The sequence below is a fragment of the Oreochromis niloticus genome, linkage group LG8 (assembly GCF_001858045.2).
Source record: "Oreochromis niloticus isolate F11D_XX linkage group LG8, O_niloticus_UMD_NMBU, whole genome shotgun sequence".
Classification (NCBI taxonomy): Eukaryota; Metazoa; Chordata; class Actinopteri; order Cichliformes; family Cichlidae; genus Oreochromis; species Oreochromis niloticus.
In genome coordinates, this window is record NC_031973.2 from 23,993,787 (window position 1) to 24,018,398 (window position 24,612).

General features: G+C 39.4%; 1 protein-coding gene across 1 annotated transcript in view; it reads right to left on the bottom strand.

Moving 5' to 3' along the window:
• Positions 1–24,612, bottom strand: part of pemt (phosphatidylethanolamine N-methyltransferase) — a 74,972-nt gene that overhangs the window by 23,135 nt on the left and 27,225 nt on the right. The window contains exons 3-4 of the mRNA XM_003438678.5: positions 20,342–20,457; positions 7,657–7,802 (exon numbers count right to left, since the gene is read on the bottom strand). Of these exons, the coding sequence (XP_003438726.2) occupies positions 7,657–7,802; positions 20,342–20,457 (262 nt within the window). The remainder of the gene's footprint in view (positions 1–7,656; positions 7,803–20,341; positions 20,458–24,612) is intronic.

Below are 24,612 nucleotides of genomic sequence, written 5' to 3' on the forward strand. Positions count from 1 at the left end.
TAAAACACAACTTTATTTTAAAGGCAAACACTCTCCATTTCCAGTTTGTGCGACACTTTTTACAGTTTCACTACAGCTTGGAGAGCAACTGTACAGTGTCCATCACTTTCCATTTAAACGACAACTGCAGCACTATACTACCAACCAAAGCAAGGAGGTTTTTGCCAACCAGTTGCAAACCACATGTTTTTCACTAATGACAGGTGGTTGTCAGGGTGTCACTGACTGGACTGTAGACCTGTGTGCAATCATTTGATTTTCCCAGCAACTGCCATCAACTACCAGCACCCACTCAGTTGTCAGATGGATACAGACTTGTTTGTAGGCCTGTGTGACGAGGGCCATATTCACTTGATTTTACATTGTCATCATAATTAACACACATGCAAAATGGTGGACAAGTTAGCATCATGTGGATAGTGGCAATGTTTCTGTCTGCATTTATAGATTTGACAGCAATTATTTGAAAACCTTCACCTCTCTGTTTGACAGTGTTTGCAAAGCAAATGCAAAGTGGTCATCCAAAGTTTGAGAATGTTGCAAACTGAACCTCTGAGTGAACTGTTGGTCACTGCAACTAACCTGCAACTGGTCTCAGAATCATCAGGTCAATGCGATCATACAGTAGCCATTGCATTTTCCTTGTTGCTCTTGTCTTGCTCTCCGATTTTTTGTAATCATCGAGTATAAATTGCGAATATTAAGCCGCCTGAACTCTTTTGTTTCTGTAATTTGAGGTCATCACATTTTTCATTTTACAAGTTTTATATGTTATAAGCACGAAAAGGCACCTTTTTAATTTTTAGTTGTTTTATTTTGTCTCATTAATTCTTGCTTGATGTCCTTTTTTGTTGCTATGATCTTTTGTTTGTTAAAGGTCAACACTAGACCTTTAACAAACAAAAAACTTACTGTGACGCTATTGTCATTTGTGAAAAACTTCTCAGTTGTGTGCAACCAATGGTTAAAAAATGGTTAAAACATTTCAGTTCATTCATATTTTTTGTATTCAAGGTAGAAAAAAAAATTTGAATGGTCGATTTGAATGAGTATACCAGTGTAATTTTAGGCACTATATGGTTGAAAATGACATTTGTTTTGGAGATTATTTAAACATATCGTGATATACATCGTGTATCTTGAAAATATTGTAATATTAAAAAAATATTGTGATACCTGATTTTCTAGTCTTACTTGCAGTAACTCTCATCAATCTCAAACACCGAAAGAATAAATTTAGGCTACACAATGAAGGTTAGCTAGCAACTATTCAGTTCAATTCCATTATTTATATAGTATCAAATCACAACAGCAAGTGCCTCAAGATGTCAAAGCAACGCATGGACAAAGTGTCCCTAATTTTGATGAAATGGTAACGTAAAGACAACCCCATATCCATGGCACCTTTGTCACCACTTACAAAGACCATGTGACATAAAAAAAAACCTGGATCAGTGTCAGATTTCTTCCAGAACTGTTAGTCAGGTAAAGGTTGGGTCTCCAGTAGCCGAGGGACACAAACAAAGGCTCACATGAAAACAATGCTAGATAAAATGATGTCTGCACACAGTTATCCATACAGTACACTTTTAGTTCTTTAAACTTCTGAAGTCTAAGTCATCTAAACCCTAACCCTATGTAATCAGAATGTGTGTGCGTGCTTGTTATTTTTGTTTTTTTTAAACAAGTCTCCCAAGACTTGAACATCTCGGATGAAACAATATCAGTGCTCTCACAGATTAAAAGCCATTTATATTTTTTCCAAAAACACAGGGCTAGGTTTTGTTTAGAGTTAGGGTTATCGGGAATGATGACTAAGATTTCAAAGAGTTAATTCTTTCTGGCTCTTGTTGCATATGGTACACCTGCAGATGTTCCACAATAAATCCCCTGCTAAGAAATAAAGTGCCAGTAGAGCATCTGAAACTAGGCTACAGCCCTGTTGACATTTTAAGGCAAACAGCACTGGATCGAAACAAGGCAAAAATATGACCAGTTGTACTTATCAAATAGAGGAAAATAGAAATAAAAGGCTGCTTCTGATAGAAGCCAGTTTCAGAAAAAGTCCTGTTCCCTTTTCTAACCAAGGGGAAAAAAAGTATGATCACCATTTCAGGAAATAGAGTGAATGGAACTTGTGATAGAAGCAAAAATCACACTTTTTTCAATACAAACAAACAGAAGAATACTTTTTCTAAGGCCAAGAATGAATGTAAACTCTGTTTTTTCCTCTTTGGACCAATCATGTTTTTAAAACATGTCATTCCAATATACTCTACCTGTTTAATTTCGACATACAATGCAAAAGTTTTTAGCCAGCTCTCATTTGTTTAGGCCGTTTCTTCTAAACAATTCTTAAGGAAGCGAACGAAAGGAAAAGGCTGAGGTACACTAGATTATGCAAGAACTGAAATGACAATAAGTGGCGGTCACAGCAGATGGCCCCGCCCCTCCCTGAGCCTGGTTCTGCCAGAGGTTTCTTCCTGTTAAAAGGGAGTTTTTCCTTCCCACTGTCACCAAAACGCTTGCTCACAGGGGGTCATATAATTGTTGGGTTTTTCTCTGTATGTATTATTGTAGGGTCTACCTTATAATATAAAGGGTTAGGGTTTATTGTTACTTGCCTTGAGGTAACTGTTGTTGTGATTTGGCGCTCTATAAATAACTTGAATGGAACTGAAGTGAATAGAACTTAGAGTAATGAATTCAAAGCTGAAAATTCTGGTTTATAACGCTGTCAATGTGTACGTATGTATAGGAGAGAAATACAACGGATTTAGAGCCATCTGCAAAACTTGATGGAGGCTCTGCGGTTTGGGACTGCATTTGAGCCAGTGTTGTTGGGATCTCCTCAAAACTGATGGAATTATGAAAGTACTGTTAGATATGCTCCACCATGCACACAGTTCTGTCTGATTGGCAATGGCTTCATTTTTCTACATAACAGTGCCCCTAAACACACTGCCAATTCAGTGAATGCATACCTGGATTGAAAAATACACAATCCAACACTATTAGTCATGGCCTCCGAAGAGCCAGGACATCAACATCAATGAAACAGTGTGGGAGCACGTTGACAGAACAGAACAAAAGAGACATCCAACATCCAAAGAAGAGCTTTAAATGTCCTTTAAGAAGCCTGCAGAGCTATTCCTTAAGACTATTAAGAAATTACAAAAAACTTTCCCTCAGTAAGTTCAGGCTAAGTTGAAGAATAAATGTGGTCAAATTATTGACTTTCAAGCTCATTAGAATTGTACAAACTCTGTTTTTGCTTTATACATTGTATTTAATGTATGTTTGCACATGTTTAAATAAACCACAACATGTTTTTCTAGCAAATATATAAAGAAATGAGAGATGGCTCAAGGCTTTTGCACAGCATAACCTGTATAACCTGTACATAGCACAGCAGTCAGAGAGAACTCTGAACAATATCCTTACAATATAAAGCGCCATCTGACATACAGATAGGCATCCATAGAGAACCATAAGCAGTGAGAACGTTCGAGATCCACTGCTTCCCATTGTTAAGTGACTAATAAGCTGAGCCTGTTCTCACACTCATTTAGATTTATACTGAGTCATGTGCCTTTTCCGGATACAGTATCTTTACCTATTATACTGGGAAACTGAAAGCGACCTCATCTCTACAACCTTCAAATTAAGGCAGCTTCTCTGGGCTATAATTAGACCAGCTGTACAAAGGCCAACCTGTGCCATTAAAAAGTAAAATACTTACACTTCCTGCACTAATCGATAATGATCTCAGCATGTCAAATAAAGAATGACTGTGTTCTAATGAATCGCTGGATGTACTTAATTCTTCATTTTCACTCAGCGTGCCTAGCTAATCTAAACAGAAGGTAAACAAAACAATTTAAGGAAATGAACTTTAAAATTAAGATTCATCTAGCCAGAGCTGTGTTTAACAACTCTGTTTTATTGTGAAACATAAGCTGTGTCCCAAAACGTCGGCTGCATCCTTCGGAGGACCCGGCCTTCGTGGTCTACGTGGGCCGGGTCCTTCAAAGACCGAGAAGGCCGGAAGTGCGAGGCTGTGAAATGGGACGGTCTAGCCTTCAGATTTGCGTCACCGCTGTGTCGGTGGAGTTTAATAAACTCGGCCGTCTGCTCCTTGCTATCTAAAATATAACAGGACACTGGCGTAAATTCTCGACCGTCTCACACTTCGGTTAAATCTGTTTGACGTTTATTCAGCTGTGTGAAAATCCCGGAGGAACCCACCCGATGGATTAATAAAGTTTTAATCTAATAATCTAATAACTTTAATCTCAGCCAAACCGATTTACTCCAGAACAAATAAAACACCAAAAATAGGCAAACAATTACATTTTTAAGTTATCCGAGTGACTTATATATCATGTTTAACCTGAGTAGTGAAAGAGCGGGGGTCTGAAAACGATGAAGCCGGGAGTCCGCTGCTCTCGCCGGCTGGAGTGACCATTGACCCCCCGGCTTGCTATCGAGCGGGTGGGTAACAGACATCTCCGAAAACGTCGGCGCACTTTTGCAAATATGCGATGTCTTGATAAACCAAGCAGATATTTGAAATTTACACAGCTACTTTCTCGCCTGAAAATATGTTAAAAGTTTATTTTGTGACCCAGAAAGATTAATAAGACTAATTTTAAAACTTAGTAGCGGCCGCCATTGTTGGCAGCTGAAATTTGGCTGGGCCGTGCTATGAATTTGGGATATGGTGGGCCACGAAGGACACACCCAACCCATCCTTCAGATTCGGGTAAATGAAGGACGCATTTGTCGGCCGCATTTGAAGGAGTCGACGAATTGGGACAGCCTTCGTCGCCTGGCTGTGATGTAATCGGCCTTCAAATGCGGCCTCCGGAGGATGCAGCCGACGTTTTGGGACACAGCTAATCAGTCAATTTAAAAAGAGTTTTCACAGCTCTCTATGCAGTCCTGTGAAAAATGAATTACATCCCATGATTCAACAGCTTCAAGTAATTGTTTCTCTTTACGACTTTATCAGTCTATGACATTGTTATGGAGGAACAGATGAACATTCTATTCTATTCACTTTATTGCTACTAGACAAGCAGACAGGCACTACAATGAAAGTGCAGAGAACACAGTAACATGCAACATGAGATAAAATTGTTAAATTTAGGGAAAAGAAAAACATTTCTACATGTCACCAAACTGCCAAAACCTCTTCTTTTATAGACATTTTGGCATGTCATCAATCAATTTTCACTGCTAATTAATTGCATTTGATTAACTGGTTATCAACAAGGAGTTTACACTTATTATCAATTATTCATGTGCATTTGATTAATAATGCCTGGCTGCTACTTACCCCCCATCCTATGGAGGCAGCCAGCATGTCCATAGTTTTTCAGAGGACTGTATGCACAAACATCAAATGTAACAGCAGCCAGACATGTGGCTTTTACTACTGCTTTTTATATGAAGGTATATTGAAAAGTTATTGCTCCTGTTTTATAACTGCAAAATTTATTGTTCCAAATGGTCGGAGAGTGAAACCTGCAAACAGTGTTTTGCGACCGGCTTGTCCACTCTGAATACAAAGTAGACTCCTGTTATCACACATGCACATTCCTGGCACGTCCTGCTGTTCCTCCCGCCTCCCTTCTGGTGTCACAGATAGTGATTAGTTTGAAGCGGAGTGATGGACTGAGGGCATTTCAGTGCACCGATGGACAAATATGCTGAAGAAGCTCAGACAATCTGTCTGGTTCTTGAAGATGACTCATTTAGTTGACTGACCTAAAAAACCAGAAGCTACTGCATGCCAAATGGTCTTGGCCATCTTGAGCTCATGTTCATTTGAAACAATGCCTGCATGTGTTCAGGAGTACATGGAACAAAAACAAAGGTGTTTGTCTCAGAAGGAAACAAGATATTGGGACATGCCATATGCATGGATATGAAAATGACTACATTCAGAGAAATATGTTGGAGCGCATGAATTGTTCAAATGTGTCAGAGTTCATGTGTCTTTACTTATGTAGAGACATGAACTACATGTCCTCTTTTGCATTTTCCTGTGTCTCATGTGATCCCTTAATGTTAGTAAAGGCTGTTTTTATTGTAGCTTTCATGTACAAGAGCACAATGTGGTGCATTGTTTGCTCATAGTTTGTAAAGTTTATAGTTTTATAGTTTGTAAAAAAATATGATTTGATTATAATTAATGCAGTTAAATGAACACAAAACAAGTGTTTAAAGCCATGCTTGGGGTTGTGTAATGCTTAACCCTGAGCAAAATTATAATTTATGTTAAATGCTAACATCTGCATGCTATTGTACCCACAATCTCAGTGACGCTGCAAACCGGTTCGGAGAAAGGTGAGGAGCCATCTCTGTTTCTCAGGACTGTTTTGAGCACACTGACTGGGACATGTTCAGGGAGGCTGCAACTAATGGCAACCGCACCAACTTGGAGGAGTACACATCATCTGTGACCAGTTACATCAGCAAGTGCATTGATGATGTCACTGTGACCAAGATCACAATACGCTCCAACCAGAAACTGTGGATGACTGCAGAGGTGTGTGAGCTGCTAAAGACTTGAGAGTTCACCTTCAGAGCAGGCAACAAGGCAGCCTGGGAACAGCGAGTGCCAAACTGCATTCAACACAATCATTCCTCAGCACCTGTTTAGAAAACTGAACCTGCTGGACCTGAACACCTCCCTCTGCACCTGGATCCTGGACTTTCTGACGGAGAGACATCAGTCAGTCCAGATCGGTAATAGCATCTCCAACACCACCACCACACTGAGCACTGGAGCCCCTCAGGGCTGTGTGCTCAGCCCACTGCTGTTCACTCTGCTGACTGTGCAGCAATGCACATTTCGAACCACATCATCAAGTTCACCGATGAGCTGTGGTGGGTCTCATCAGCAAGAGCGATGAGTCAGCATACAGACAGAAGGTGCAACAGCTAATGGTTGGTGTAGAGTCAACAACCTGCCTCTGACCATGGACAAAACAAAAGAGATGATTTTGACTTTAGGAGAGCACCGAGAGATCACTGTCCACTTAACATCAATGGATCCTCTGTGGAGGTCGTCAAGAGCACCAAATTCCTTGGTGTTGACTTGACGGAGAACCTCTCCTGGCACCTTAAGCACCAGCTCCTTAACTAAGAAAGCCCAACAGCGTCTCTACTTCCTTCCTTGCACTTGTACTATGTAGTCCTGTGTTGATTGTCTGTTATATGTAGCACCATGGTCTTGGAGGAACGCTGTCTCGTTTCACTGTGTACTGTACCACTGCATATGGTTGAAATGACAATAAAGCCACCTGACTTGACTTGACTTGATAAATTTCTGATCGTTAGCATCTGATGGTTGGGTTAGCATGTTAACAGCCTGCATGAATCTACTAAGTACTTGTTAAAGAATTGTACTCAAAACTACAAATGTAAACCATTTAGTGTCACAAGAGGAATCACCCAAACATGGGATTCACCCTCTGGGAACAACGGCAATCAAGCATCTGCTGATATATGCCAGTCTGGATAGATGCTGGCAGTTTAAATCTTTGTTCTTCAGTGACGTGTACAGTATTCTTTAATAGGAAGTTATATTTAGACTAAAATTATTTTTGTGTCCCTTTAATATCTGACACTGTGTCTGGGACTCACCTAGGAAGGTTCCGGTGAATCCCAGAGCGAGGAAGCTGCTCACTACGAGAAGGGTACCAAACACCATAAGAGCTATCCCAGCGTAGAAAACCTCCGTCCTCTCCATCACCTCCCACCTGGCCTGGGCCTTCATTGCCACTGTCATACTACAGAAAAAAAAGAAATCACAAGTGACCAGGTCCCATTATGGTGAATATAGTGGTTATATACACAGTACAGCAAAAGCCAAAAGCAGAAAAGTAGAGCAATTGATTTATTTAAGGCCTGTATAATACTACCATAATATCCTAAACTTACATCCTGAACCTATGCAGTAGTACATCCTGAATATACAGTAGTACTATACTACATGAAACAACAGGGAGATTAGCATGATGCTGCAATTGCAAAACAGAAAAGTTTGGGAGTGAAAAGGTTTGAAGTTTATCTCCCAACAATTCAACACTTCAAGAACACAGACACAGCCAGTACAATAAAGGCCAGCGTAAGGGCAGCACAAATTGGAAGGTTGGAAGCAAGCAGTTGTAACACAGGTGCAGCTGTCACCTGTAATGTCACAAAAATAGAGTATAAGGACAGTGTTCTTTTTCTGGAAACAACATGGAAATTCTGTGGGAAAACTAGATATGTTCTTAGAGATGCCAGACACAGCTGCGGCTAGTACTAACAGCTGCCCCCCCACTTGTTGTATAAGATAACGACCAATTTAGTATTACCAAAGTCACGACAAGTGTGTAACATCCATGCAGCACACATCATACTGGATGTGGCATGTTGTGTGATGCTCCAGGTGTTGTAACTGAACACATAATAATGGAGACCAATGTCTCGCAGCATTTTTTTAATGCTAAAAAATAAGATTTTGCTATTGTACATAACATTAGCATATCTGGCTTCAAATTTAGTAGTACATGTAAAGTACCTTAGCTATATAGCAGCTTAGTAAGCTGCTGAAGTGGGTAGAATCTGTTTCCTCTTTCCACTCTTTTCTATCTCCAGTGGCCCAGCCTTAATCTACGTCTGTCCGAACAATCTAACGGTTCAAAGCTGTTGTCACCAGCTGTTTTCTCAAGTGGAAACTAGTTTTCTCAGAATTATACTGTAAAGCTTTGACTTTAATTTATAAGATAGCCTGACAGTACTTCTATGAAAGCCTATGCCAGCTGCCACAGACTGAGATACAGGATACACCCTGGACAGGTCACAAGTCTGTTGCAGGGCTAACACAGAGAGACAGACAACCATTCACACGTCTTTGGACTGTGAGAGGAAGACCGAGTACCCAGAGAGAACTGACGCAGACACAGGGAGAACATGCAGATTCTACACAGAAAGGCCCAATCGTGGCTAGATGGTGGTTTCAAACCCAGGATCCAGTGAGGCAAACGTGCTGACCACCACACTATCATGCTGCCCTTACTCTGATATCTTTGGACAGAAATATATCCAGAACAAGAGTAATCCATTAAAGGTCTATTATTTACAAACTGTTCCACCTAATTATCTCTAATAATACTTGAGAGCACATTTCATTTCCCTTCTTAATGTCCCCAAAATCATTTTGATCATTTATCGAGTTAGTCACCAACTGCAGGACTGGCAGATGATGTGAGGGTTGTGCATCGTGCAAGTATGGTCGTTGAAACCTTTTTTATTTTGCATTTTGTGATTTCATACAATGTTTGAATGAAGAGTTTCTAAAAGGATGAAAGGGTCTTTAAAAGATGCTCCACTCGGTTTTGTTGCCTTTATGAAAAGATGATACTAGCAGAGTTCTGACTACCAATGCAATTATCGATTTCAATTGTAAAGCATTCACAGTGAGACTTCATTTTTTTGTCCACAGACCATTACCACTTTAAGTGCCACCTGAATAACTGTTCAGACACTGCTTGCTCTATGATTTGTTAGAAGTACTTCCATAAACATATGTGGAAAACTCATATTAATATATGAACACCACTCCAAAGGGTAAAGGCAAGTTCATGATACTAAGGTAGGGATACTGACTAAACCACTCCTTACTTAATGCACTGAGAATCACTAATGCAACATTTATACATTATGTAACAAAGTATCAAATACTTATAGCGGAGCTGTTATTCTCATTTCAAGCTGTCTGGTTTTATTCTTGGAACGTACTAGGGTTGTAGGGTCGCATGATTCACAGTTTTGTCTGAAACCAAGCATTTGGCTCATATAGGCATAAAAAAGAAGGTAAACCTCTTTTATATTTCTAAGGGTTTAAATATCCAAACATAAGATGAAATCATCTGGTCCTTAGCAGGACTGAAAATTAGGTAAATACAACCTCAGTTGAACAACAACACATGGCGTCGTATAACATATTACCCTGTCTGATTAGTCATTTAACAACACCAAGCCACAATGTGTGAAAACCTAATTAGATCCTTAATGTTTAAGTGAATTAAATGGTAAGTACCAGGCAGGTGTTGCTACTGAAAGGAAAGACAACAGCTATGATCTTTAATAACTAATAGTTGCGGAAGTATTGTAAGACCATTTCCAAACAATTTTAGTCCATTTTAAGACACTCCAGCAAATTCATATTAAATGTTAAAGTTCACGATGGGACAATCAGAAAAAGACTGAACAACTATGGCTCGTTTCTCCAACAGGAAATGTTCTGCAAACCCTCTTCTTTCTAAAAAGAACATGTCATGGATTAGGTTTGTAAAGTCTATATTACAGCAACCTTGAAGTAGTGACTGCCAATTTATTATCTGACTTTAATGTTTTGGGATCTTTTTACATTCTACAGTTCTCTGAATTTTATAAGGACTCTCACATCCAGCTGATCTGAATTGTTACCTGGCCACGGGATTCAAAAGTAATATCTTTCCAGAATTTCTAAGGCAACAGCCACACAGATGTTGGGGCTGATGACATACATGTACATGTGTGCGTTTGTGTGTGTCTATATGTGCGTAAGCTTTAACACACCTGTAGCTTTTGGTCTGAACGTAGTGTGCTTCCTGCCGAGGAAAATGGCTCCCAAATCAAACTAGGTTTGTGGTTAATAAGAAAAAACTGGGTTACGGGGTCCGTGCTGTGAATCTTATGCCGGTCCTCCTTTTGCAAAAGAAAGCAGGAAGTGTAATGTGATGTGGCATTTTGCCACGTCAGACACAAAGAGCAACTGCTGGGATGTCTGTTAAGTAAGGTTGTCTGGCAGAGGATACTGCTGAGATTTGGATTGGAAAGGAGGCAGGAAAAGGGGTCAGGGGGACGGGCATGTGGGCAGGGGGTTAGTGGGTCTCAGGGACTGACCACTGGATGTTTTGAATGGTGACGAATCACCGCTGGTCCAAGAAATACAGAAAAACTTTCATTAAAATCAAGTTTTCCTGTACCATTTTATGCTATAGCACAGCAAAGTGTCTATTCATGTTAATATAATCGTTTCATCACAATAAAGTAAATTAGCCATACAGCATCTCCATTAAAGCTTTCAAAATGTGAAACAGAATGTTTGACAAGAGAGAAACACCACAGAATGAAGAGGAAGTATTTGGAGGTCAGATAAGAAGCTTCAGTGTGGGAGTCACATAAAGTGTCTTTCAAAGTGAGCTGCTTAGTTCTGAAGTAAATGAAACACAAAAAGCAAGGCTGGTTACTTCACACAGATTTAACATTTAAATCTTGGAGTTTGACCTATAGTCTAATTCAAAATGCTTGAAATCCTCTCTGATCACTCAGTGATCATATATTTTATGTAGCTCATGCTTCCATTAGGATCCTCAGTTACAGCAACAATGGGTGCACCATCTTCCCCTTATTTCCTAGATTTTCCCTTCACTCTGCAGCACAATTATGTAAACTGCTATTACTCCTGTTTACATAATAACTACCTCCAGAGTCATTTTTTTCTTGCTTTTTTCCCCTTTCCTGCTCCTGCAGTGATGAGATGTTTGCTAGCTTTGCTTACTATTGGCAGGATTACAAGCCAGTAGCAAATAGAAATACTGCACGGATCAGTTCACAACTTTCACGAGCAAATGCTGCTGTCTGGTCTAATCTGGTCAACTAGTCATCAACTTCATTTAGCCAGAAAACAGCAACTAGTCTTTCTTTAGTCTGTCTAATTTATACTAAATTTAGCCCATATGGGGTCCCTCTTTGGGACCCCATATGGGGCCAAAATACATCAATGAAAATATGCCAGACAACTTAAGAACTTTGAGACTGTGAAAGGTAAATGTTGTCTTTTAAGATGATTAATAAGAACTTCAAAAAGAGATGTCCATTTAGACAAGAGAACTAAATTAACCAAAAGAAAAAGATACCTTGTGCATAATACAAACCATCTTACTTTTGGCTCCTACATGTATCATATATCACCTTTGGTTCAAGTGGTTCAAGTCAGAAAAAAAATTATAGACTTAGTTACAGATGGGGGCCAACATATTGTATTCAGTGGAGGCCACCTCTTGCAGATTAGCAGTCTTGACTGACAGCCACCTCTGGTCCATCGGTCATGGGCTTAAATGAGTTCTTCTTTCGAGCCTGGAGGCCTACTCTGACTCTTTAAGGAATGTGTCAACAAGCCTGCTCCTGCTCCTGCTCTGCAGGATCCTGTTTGCTCTGTGCACATTGCTTTAATTGTGCATCTTCCCTTTAGGGGATACTTAACAGAGCTCCAAAGTTTTTACAGAAAAAGCAGGATTATGAGCTGATGTTTTCTGTGGCAAATTTCTCTACAAACATTTTCCATCAAGGCTGTTCAGTTTATGCGTTTCTACTTTAACACTCACATTCTGTTAAAGCAACAGATATTAGCTTGCTTTACCAATATTGTAAACACTGATAACTGTCTACTAATTTTGAAGCTGATGCTCCTCTAGCCCCCTTCATCTATCTGTTCTCTGCTGTGTGTCCACTGCACGCATCACAGATAAAATCTGCTTGTGTAGCATTTCTCTCGCTTTGATTTCTGTTGTTGCCATGATCACACAGGCAGCTGTGGCAGCAACTTGAATTACCCTCAACTGTAAATGCAACAGAAAAGAGGAGCTACTACCCTCCATCTTTTTACTACTCCTGCCAGTCTTAGCTGCTCTGTGTTTACACTGAAATAGTCGAAAATGTGGACAGCAACTCTGTGAAGCTCTGCGGAGATACTTATGCATCTTGATTCAGAGTTCAGGATGACGTTGGGCAAATAATTGTCCAACATTTAAAAGAGTTCTTTGCAGACAACTTTAAGGAACAACTTGGGTAACTTGCATTGTGTAATGATGATCAATGTGGACTGTTAATGCCTGGTTTTAATATTGCATGACCCAAAAATGATCATATTACAATGCCTAAATTAAAAACAAAAAGATTCTTCACCCCCACCCAAGAAAAATCTCTCAAATGGGTAAGCGTCTGTGGATTTTCTCCCTTACAAAACTATCCATTCAACTCGAGGCACAGGGAGCAACAGTGCTTTTAAAACAAGCCTCTGTAGCCACTTTTACTTGCAGAAGTAAAACGGAAGGTACATGTACACTTACTAAAAGTACGTCATTTAGTAAAGGACAAAATTTTGAAAGCTTTAGTAATGTGACTCAGGGCTGCTCCTAGAAGCCCTGACTCACAGTTCAAGGTAGCTCATGTTTGGCCACTCCAAAGTTTGTCTTCTCAGACATGTTCGGTACAGGCTGTCTCACATTTATAAGCAAACGGAGCTATACAGACAACCAATTCAATACCTGCTGCCAACCTTTTCCAAACATTAATCAAATTTATATACATGGATTTTTGATATATTCTTGTTACAAATTCAGAGCAATTTGTACGACTGAATGCGTAGCACTTTTATATTTAGCACTTCTAAATCTGTCATTTGCTCTCGACTCTGTGTTAATAGCAGGAAAGATAAACATAGACAGTTAATTACAAAATTGACTTATTAAAGCTCAGAGAGCTTTCCCTAAAGGTTTATCATTAAGCCTAATCAGTGGAGAGCATCAGTGCTGTATGCTTGGCAGATAAAAATAAACTCCCTTGATACCCTGCATGCCTGTCAAACAGTCATATTTTGGTCTGACAGAGCTATAAAAAGGCATACCTGTCAATCAGGTCATTAGCTCTGTAAGCAAGTCACTTAGGCGGACAATTTAGCAGCACAACAAAGAGGCTTTAAGGTCAATTGGTCAGTGTGTCTGTTAGCTGGGACTGAAAACAGTAATAATGTTTTGGGTGGGTTTTTTGTTGTTTTTTCCCCAGACGACCATTGTATCGAGCAGCAGATCAGATCACAGCTATTCCATGGTAGTCTCATAAACCAGCAGTCCCCAGCCTTTTTTGCGCTATGGACAATATTTTCACGGACCGGCCTTTAAGGTGTTGCGGATAAATACAACAAAATAAAACCAGTACCAAAAAAGAAGATTTATTCATAACACACAGGAAAAGACCCAGGGAAACTGAGTTAACGATAAAAAATTACAATAAAAACCGATAAAAACCAAGAAAACCATAAATTTCACACCCAAGCCTCAACTCTTGCGGCCCGCTACCAAACGCCTCACGGACTAGTACCGGTCCGTGGCCTGGGGGTTTGGGACCGCTGTCATAAACAACCGATAAGCGGTTAAGTGGGAGAGAATATATTTCAAGTTTGATAGGAAGCAATGACAGCTTCCTACAAAATCCTTTCTTTTTGCTAGTTTTGTATCTGCGACCCTATAAGGTGGCACCCTACGATACAGAGACTGTATTATACTTTGACTCTTCATCTCATGCTGACAGACAATATGAATACAAATGTTTTTTTGGTAAGATAAAGCTTTTATATGAACAGCAGCAGAACCAGCAAATGTAAGCTTTTAGTTGAGAAATGGGGCTGTAGCAATAGTAGAAAAGCAAGCAGGGCACTGATGTCTTCAAATCTAAAAATAGAAACGGTGCATTCAAGGTGAACAAATGGATGCATGGTTAGAACACATACCACAAAGATTAAAATGCCCTGTTTCAACTACCGGGCAGCTAGACCTTTTCTACAGGTCATGCCATCGTGCTCTCATCCAAGGAAAGATTATTTTGTCATAAACAATGAATACTATATTATCTGACTGTCTTAGTGGGCTTGAAATGACTAGAACAATCCCCACGTGCCAAATACATGGGTATGGAGTCACGTTGATTAATAAACAAAAAAACAAACAAACCCAACATTCATTAATATTTATGTCTGCTCACTAACAGCTTTACTCTGTCTTTGTTACTTTGTTACTATGGTAATTAGCGCTGTGCCTAAATCAAGTTTTTCACTGGGTGAATACGTCATTCAACCTCATCTATTTTACTTGCGGTGTTTTGCTATTCTACACATTTCTACAGCAATTTTGTTAAATTAAAGTCCCACTGACTTCCCTTACAAAGTTCATTTTGGAGCACTGACGTGACACTGTTGTGGTTCATCATCGGTCAAATAATAAACTGTTCTATAAAATAAATGATTTTGCCATTATATAAATACCAGAATAGGTCTTTATTTTTGTGTTTAATAATATTAAAGAGTCCTGATTAGAAAAAGAAAAAGAAAAAACAGAACAGCAAAAAAACAGATATAACGAACAACACCTTTATATAACTGAGGACCTTAACACTACATTCACACTAGGAAAGTAATGGTTAGAGACTTTGCTATGGCCAAAATGAATGAAACTGTGCAGTTAACTTCGATTCCACTGTTGTTGCGACTGAAGTGGTTGGTTTGAATAAGGGAACAAGGTCAGTGATCACCCAAAGTCAAACCAACTTTGGTGCATCATCAGTTTGTTAAGAAATTGCCCCAAGTTGGCAATTACATGCAATCTGTTTGTGATAATACAGCGATTAACTGTGATAAATCCACGAAGAACTCAAGTCTGTTACTGTCTACATGCACAGACATTCACAATTTAACAGAAGCACATATTAACTACTTACACTCAGAGTCTGGCCAGAAGCTTAAAGATTTTAAATCAGAAATTCATCTACATCTAGTGACGTAGATGCAAAATGACTTCGGTGCTTGGCAACCTTTGCCACCTGGTTGTACTCTGGTTATACAACAATATAAAAGCAAAGGTTGACTCAAGTCCCGTATTGCAGAGAGACACATCACAGACCTACAGACTGACTTGGACTGATTGTAATGTGTTCACAATCCGTCTGGGTTTATAGATTAGACAGTAATAAAATGTAAACCTTTGCCAATCTGTCTGAGAATGAGAGTGTCTAATGGAGACCGTTAATGTGAGGGAGATTACGACTGTTTGGAGACAGGTTGCCTCCAAGAAGGCTACCTGTGCAATCGCCATGCAATTGAAAGTGCTCCAGTTGGTTGGCACAGCTATTTGTAATTAGCAGCTAAACTTGTTTGCCTTATTTTTATAACCAGGCTACACTGATTGAAAGTTCAAGACTTTTATGCTGGTAGCTGCAACCATGCAGCTACAATAAAAAGCACAATGATTTGTATGGGGCTGTGCGAGTCCACTCCCCAACTGTCATATCCCCCAGATCTACTGCATGTTGTCTAGAGATTTGTAATTCCCAAATCCAACCTAGCGTAAGACTCTAAAAGGTTTTGCTGAAACTGCAGACAACACTATGCAATAGACTGTGTGTATACGCAATGATTAGAAAAGTGACCTTGAAAATTCAAAATTTTCTTTTAATAATCAAGAAAAGCGCGCTTCAGAATTTGCAAGCGAGTACAAAAAGATGATAAATAATTTGTCAGCAAAAAATGCTAAATAAAAAAACATTTTCCACTTTCCAAGGATTAAGTGACTCTCTTAGTCATTACCGTACAGGACAGACACTAAAAGCATTCCTGCTCAAATACATTTTATTGACTTTCACATGTGCAGCGCTCATCAGAAGTCCTGCCTGCAAGCCCAACAACTGACTCATTTAAGTCCAACCAGCGACTTCATCATATTCATTTTTGAATTGACCAAATTTGTTTTGATAAATAGTTCTGGTTCAGGATGCATATATAAACCTTTATTTATTTTCAAATGTTTACAGCAGAGCCCTCTTTGTGCTGCCCTCTAAACGCGCACAAAAGTCAAATTATTGTAGTATTTTTATCTTCCTGATTGTAGCTTTTTGGATATTTGTCAAACTTAACTGTTTTAGATCATCAAAGAAATTTTAATATTACACAGAGATAACCTGAGTAAATACAAAATGCAGTTTTTAAATCATGATTTCAGTTATTAAGGGAAAAAGGTTATCCGAACCTACCTTTGTTCTATATGAAAAACCGATTGCCCTTCAACCTAACCCACATGGAAAAGAAATAGTAAAAACTTATAAAAGACTTGCATAAGATGTGGCCTACTTCATATAGTGAATCATATAAGGCTTATATGATTTACTCATGAAAGTGGCCACTTTCTCATTACTTTCATATATTGTTTTAGTAAGTATCCAAAACATACAAGTTTCATTTATATAATTTTTCAAGGGATCTTATATCTGTTTTCACTCTTCTATGCTTTTCATACAAGTTTCACACAAGACAGATACAAACTTAGATAGATAGATAGATAGATAGATAGACAGATAGATAGATAGATAGATTGCAAGTGTTTGAAATAACTGCCACCGAGTGTTTTTACATCGCTGTGGAGGAATTTTGACTCAGTCTTCTTTGCAGAATTGTTTTAACTCAGCCACATTGGAGATTTTGCAATCATGAACGGCCCGTTTAAGGTAATTCTAAAGAATCTTAATTGCATTTAAGTTCACACTTTGTGCTTGAGCTTCTGTGCAGAAACTACTGGACAGACTTTCACCAGGATTTTCTGGTGGAGAGCAGAATTTATAGTTCCATCAATTATGGCAGGTCGTCCCAAAGCAGCCAAGCAGTTCCAGATCATCACACTACTAGTACTATGCTGGTGCCACAATTGTTGGTATGATGCTTTTTAAAAAAATGAAATGATGTGCTCACATTTATGATAAATGTAACGGAACTCAACCCTTCTAAAAAGTTCAACTTTGCTCTTGTCAGTCCACAGAATATTTTTCCAAAGGTTTTGGGGATCATCAAGATGTTTGGGGGACTTTTTTGGCAAATGTGTACTCTTTTTGATCACCAGTGGTTTTCTCCTTGGACTCCCATCCTCCGTCTTATTGGTGAATCATGAGCTCTGACCTTAATGGAGGCAAGTGAGGTCTGGAGTTCTTTAGATGTTTTTCTGCGTTATTCTGTGACCTCCTGGATGACTCATTGATGCGTTATTTGTGTAATGTTGGTAGGTCGGCCACGTCTGGGAAGGTGTTCAAAGGTTTCTCTGTTTGTCAATAATGGCACTCACGGAGATTCACTGGAGTCAGAAAACCTTAGCGATAGCTTTGTAACTCTTTCGGCACTGATAGATGTAAAAGACATTGTTTCTCGGCTATGTCTTTATATCACAGTGTGATGTGTTACTTTTTTAAAATATCTATTAGCCTAATTCACTTTGTCAGACAGTTTCTATGTAAGCGATTTCTTGATTCAACATGTTTAGTAGTAATCAGGCCCGGGTGTGACTAGTGAAATTGAACTTAGCTTTCTAAAGAATCTGTTCAATCACCTTTAATTCATGATACAACAAGGGGGAAATCAATTGCATTTTGTACACAGGACCAGGTAGATTTGGATAGCTTGTTTCCCTTACAATGTCAAGTTTATTCCTGACAAAGAAAATAGTTGATGAGTAATTATCCATTCAGATTACAGGTGGATGTTGGGGTGTATAGGAGTGGAAGCAAGCAGCAGCAGTGACACAGGAAGGGACATGAAGCCTGCACCCTTACACAGCTACATGTACGTGATGCAGTGAAGTTCAAGGTGTTTGACTGAAAAAGCTGCATGAATTAGTTTTATGTAAAAAAAAAGCAGTATGTTTTTTTTTGTTGTTTTTGTTTTTTTAACACTGTTGGCTAGCCGCACTGAAATGAGAAAATTTACCCATTAGCCATAATGTTTGGGTTTGTAAAGCCCTTTATAAATTAAGACAGTGTGGTGGAGAGCCTGTTTGAGTCAGGTGCACTGGTAGTTCACCAGACAAGCTGGAGTCAGACACACTGATGTTTTTCTCAGTCGGGTCAGGTGCAATCTGCTGACAGAGCGTATGTCTGCATAATGCGATCAGCACCATTTTATTCAGTGAAACAGACTTTTTTCAAAGCACACCCAAACAGTTTACGTCGTAACAGGTTACTACATGCACATCACAACACAAACATATCCATGTTTCTTACCAAAACAGGGTCAGGAATTCTAACATCATAGGGAGAATAAATTGATGAGTGTGACATAAAAAGAGGTTGACAGTGACAAAAAACAAACAAAAAACCCAGAGCCTCTGAGGAAGAGATGCCATACTTTTTAGAAATTCTCATTGCATCTCTATGAGTAATCACGTCATACTAGAACTGCGGAAAAGCAAAGCCCAAATGTAAGTGAAGAAGATTTTCCCCTCCACACATGGTATAAATTAGCTTTTATAAATGGAGTGTTTCATGTCCAATTTAAGGTCCCACCAAAGTATACCTTGATCGCAACACTTCGATTCTTTTCTCTTTTAGTCATTCTGTTGTAGACTTGCTGCTGTGCTTGGTATTACAATCCTTTTCCATGACCCAGTTTTGGCTAAGCTTTAGCTATCGAACTAATGGCCTCGCATTTGACTTTAGTATACTGCTAAACTCGATGACTGAGAGGCAAAGAGGTCCAGCAGCTCCACAACGAACCCAAATTTTCACCACTCCAACACCATAACTAACAGTTGGTATGAGATGTTTGACGATATGCTTTGTTTGGTTTTCATCAAACATGGATTTTCCCAAAAATTTTCACTTTAACTCATCTCTCCAAAGTACATTGATCCAGAAGTCTTGCCTATTTTCCTCTGACAAGACATGGAACCACAGCTTCCTATTCAGTATCCTTGTTTGCAGCCTTATATGACTACATCCAAGTTTATTACAGCATTTAATCACCTTATTCACATTTTCTCTTCTTGTGAATGAATGAGTGAGTGAATAAATCGCTTTGTCCCACAGCTATATTTAGCTACTCAGAATGCACCATGAGTTGATAAAAAATTCTCTTCATAAGCACAAGAGAAAACTGGCAAGACAATTTATCGCTTTGGACCAGCCTGTTCCCAAAATGGTTGTTGCCCAGCAACAGACATCACACAGATCCTTTACGAGAGGGAAAAAAGGCTTGTTGTTGCATTGACATACAGTCTGTGTGTGGTTTTGTTGAGAATCCTTTGTCATCATTTTGACCCACAAGGGGACGTGTGGGTGTATGGACACCATATAGGAAGTGGTATATGGCAAGCGTGGGGTGATACTGCCACATACAGAACTGTGGGCACAGATAAAGAGCAAGGAGGAAGGAAAAAGGAGCTGTGGAGAAAGCAGAAAAAGAAGGCACAGAGGTGGGATGAAATAGAAGAAGAAACAGAAACAAAGAGTGTAAAAGGGGAAAAATTCATGCAGGCTTATATGTCCAATGATGTCCAAGTGACCACTGGATTGGTGAAGGCCTGTCACCCAATGTTATGAGGACCAAGGCTTTCTTTAAATCAAAGGTGAAGTGCAAATTTTAAATTGTTGGACTGGATGAGGGGGAAAACAAACCATATTTTGTTATGGTTAAAAGTGTGTTCCTCACCTGTGGCTGCGGTAAATGTTTAGCAGTATAATGACGAAGCCCAAGCAGCAACAGGCCAGGTAGGGGCTACCAAAGAGCCCAGAGAGTCTTCGTGTACGATGCTCCCATCTTGCCACCTGACAACAGGAAGACAATGACAATGGTATTTACCATAAACATCCAATTAAACTGCATTAAAAAACTGAAAGTTAATGATTGTTTGTCACATTATGTCAGTGTAAAAACCCTCAAAGTTAATCTTTTTAACTTAAGTTTGGCAGAGCTCCAGCATTGCTCTGTGGAGAGAGGACAACCTTCCAGAAAGACAATCATTTCTGCAGCACTCCACCAATCCGGCCTGTATGGTAGAGTGGCTATAGAGAAGCTATTCCTCAGTAAAAGATACATGACAGCCCACTTGGAGTTTGCTAAAAGGCACCTGAAGGATTCTCAGACCATGAGAAACAAAATTCTCTGGTCTGATGAAACAAAGATTGAGCGTCATGTCTGGAGAAAACCAGGCATCACCTGGCCAATGGCCTGTACCATCCCTACAGTGAAGTATGGTGGTGGGAGCATGATACTGTGTGGATTTTGTTCAGGAGCAGAAACTGGGAGGCTATTCAGGGTCAAGGGAAGGATGAATTAAGCAATCTAACAGGAGATCCGTCATGATAACCTGCTCCAAAGCGCTCTGAACCTTGAACTGGTGTGAAGGTTCATGTTCCAACAGGACAATGTGGTTAGGGTCAAAGAGCAGCTTCAGAACCACTCTGTGAATGTGTCTGAGTGGTCGAGCCAGAGCCCAGGCATCTCTGGAGAAGTCTGTGGCTATGCACTAACCCATCCTAGCCAATGTGATGGCACTTGAGAGGCTCTGCAAAGAAAAATGGAAGACTACCCAGAAATAGGTGTGCCAAGCCTGTAGCATGATACTCAAAGACTTGATGCTGTAATTGCTACCAAAGGCACTTCAACAAAGTATCATACAAAGGCTCTGAATACTTACATACATGTTACATTTTTTCTTTTACTTTTAATACATTTCAAGCCAACTTTTTTGCACTTTGTCATTATGAGGTATTATATTCTCAGGTGAGAAATGAATAAAATGGAAAAATTTGGAACAAATGTGGAAATTATTTTTTGACATAAGCACCCTACTTATTAATTTGAATCTTTGGCTTCTATATAATCATAGCTGCGTCTTTCTCACAATATCAGAGTAGTTTGTAATTCAGTGGTTTCTTTCAATGTCTTTTTATCATTTGATCATGTCGCAAACATCTGAAAACATCTTAACATTGTCAAAGCTCAAGTGCTCAACTTCTTTCTTCTTGTCTCTCTAATCAATTCAATCAAGCCCGGCTTCAACTTTTAGTGAAATGGATTGTAGTGATTTGAGCTTTTATAATTCAATTAAGTTTTACTTTATTAGTAGTATTAATTAGAGACATAGTGAGTGCAGTCTAAAAGCTGAATAGGATGCCTTCTGACACAACTAGTTCCAGGGTTCAGAGTTGGTTCGGTTAAGAAACTGTATAGTCGTTGATGCCTCAGGACAAGGTGCAAGAGATCAGTGAGGGTTTACTGCCCTCACGCGACAAGATATTTGGAACTAGAAGCTTAAACAGGCTTTGGATGCATGCAACCAACCTGTGTGGAGAGCAAAAATGGATAACATTTGCAGAAATGCAATCTTCTACTGGCAACTTAGCTTTTTAAGATGTATCTGTATTCATGAGTAGATCGAACAGGAGGTCCTGAAGCCACTGAAGCCAGTTTTTTGCAGTCCCAGGTCAGTGAGGGAATGGGTTACACCAATTTTACCAAGCAACATTCAACCAAGAAAATAAGCTCCATGCAAAATCCTGTTCATTATATGCCTGAAACATCTATGTCATTATCACAACAGTTTTTTTTTGTTTGTTTTTTTAACAGCATTATGTATGCAATGACAAGAAGTGCACATGAAAACACTGGCTTTACTGGCCATGAAAAATCAGAATGCTCTTGACAAAATACTGAAAATGGTCTCCTGCTCAATTTGCATATACTTTTGTGAAGTCTCAAAAATGCTGCCTTTATCCGCATTTTAATGAAGTTTTCAAAAACAAATAAGATTTTCACTGGAAGTGACAAGGATGGACAGGATAAGAATATCAGAGGGACAGTTTAGGTTGAGCTGTTAGGAGACAAAGTTAGAGAGGCGAAGCTGAGACGGTCTGGACATGTATAGAGGAAGAACAGTGGCTACACTAGACAAAGGATGCTGGAGATGGAGCCGTCAGGCAGGAGGAAAAGAAGGCCGCAGAGAGGGTTCATTGATGTTGTGAAAGAGGACATGTAGAGGGTTGGTGTGACATAAGAGGATGCAAGGGATGGGCGAGGCAGAGGCAGATACACTGCTGCGTCAATCGCTAAAGAGCAGCCAAAAGAAGCCAAAAGAAGAAGAATAAAACAGGATGCTTTGGCTACCACAGCAGTTTCTCGTATAGAGACAGCAGAGAGAGATCTTGTTTGCTTTTGGTATCTGGCTTTGAGCCTTAAATAGTTAAATATCATGACTTTTGTCTGTAGTTTTGAAATGTTATTATGCCCGTCATAGAGAGGGGAGAGTGATGTTTTTTTGCACATTGTGTTCTGCCCCGAAGCAATTATTTGTTCAAGTTTATTTGTTCACCTCTGAAACAGCTGGTGCATTTCCACACAGGTGTATTCTCTTGCTGGCTATTGATGAGTGTTTATTTTTTTAAAGCTCTTTATATAGTACTGTGCATATCCAGCAGGGAGTGACGCCATAGAATCTTATCTAACTGGTCACAGTTGCATTTTCCAAAACGCACTTCTCTCCCAAAAAAAGGAATGGAAAATATTCACATACCCATTTATGCAGCACAAAAGGCGTTTAACCCATCTGTCCATATGGTGAACCTTTCAGTGGCATTAGCAACTCAAAGTGCTGTTTATGAAATGACTGAAAAACTTAAAATTACCACCTGACAGTGGGCTAAGGTAATGGATAGATCACTGTAAAAAAAACAAAAAACAACAAAAATGAATCCCACAGGCACAAATGTTACCATGGCAACAGCTTTTCTATGTTCAGGAGCGGCAAGGTAGGAAAAAAGAGGAGGAATATAAATATAAAGATGAGGTGAAACAAATGTTAAGAAGTGGTAAAGAGTCCTTTATGGAATGCAGCAATCCCCAGATATAGATTGCATTGTTAATGGGTTAGCGCTACCTGCTCAAGAGCAATCAGAGGCAGCTGAGAAAGCATGCTTAAGCATGCTGAGAAAACTTGGCAGCTCTCTTTGCATTTTTAGAATAGATGAAAAGATTAAATCAAAGAATTAATCCCCTTCCTCTTTCTCTGCAGCTCATGTCGTCTGTTTTGTTTTTCAAATCCCAGCCTTCAGCAAGCCGTATGCTGACATTTCCTTTTCCGTTCCTTCATTTTTCTTCTGCCTCCTAACAGAGTTCGACTGCTGTGTAATTAAGGGCCAGCAGTTGATGTGCTTTGACTAAGATGTATGGTTACGTCCACAGTTTGATTGCATTGCAGTCTGCACCACATGGACATTAGCACAGAGCGAGCTGGAATGAAACTGAACAATCATAGCTACAGTGGAGGGAATAAATAATAATTAGGTCTGCAGATAGCGGGTTTGTGTTGAAATAATGACGTAATGCATTTTACAAACACATCAGCATATTCTTTTACCAATTCACAATGGTTCTTTTTGAGACTCAAAGTAAGTGGCACTGATCTAAAAAAAATAAAGACAGGATGTGTGCTCAATACAAAAATAAGAAAACCTTCTTTTATATGCTGGTGAGAGCGCTCCATCAGCTTCACAATTCCTTGTTTCACATAATAAACTGAGTCATTCTAGCACCTCAATTTTGGGATGAATAACCTATAAAAGAGGTCATCTTCTGCTTTACTGCCTATGTCATATACTTGCTCAAATGTCATCCTGAATTGGTCACTAGAGAAAAAATTTCCTGACCAGTTGGCAAAAAACACCTTGCAAATTTTCTGGGGTCACTCATGGGCTGCATGAACATACAGCACTTACTTACACTATGCCCAGCTTTCTGTGCATTGTGCTTCTGGCATGCCAGAGGGTCTCTTATTTGATAGTTGTTGGCAACCCTACCTACACCACTACACCAGACTACAGCCCCTGCTAGACTGTGCTAAACTATCAGTGGAAACACAAACAGAAAATGCTGTGCTATATGGGCAGATCCTAAAAGATTACAGCTAAATGTAGCTAACTAAT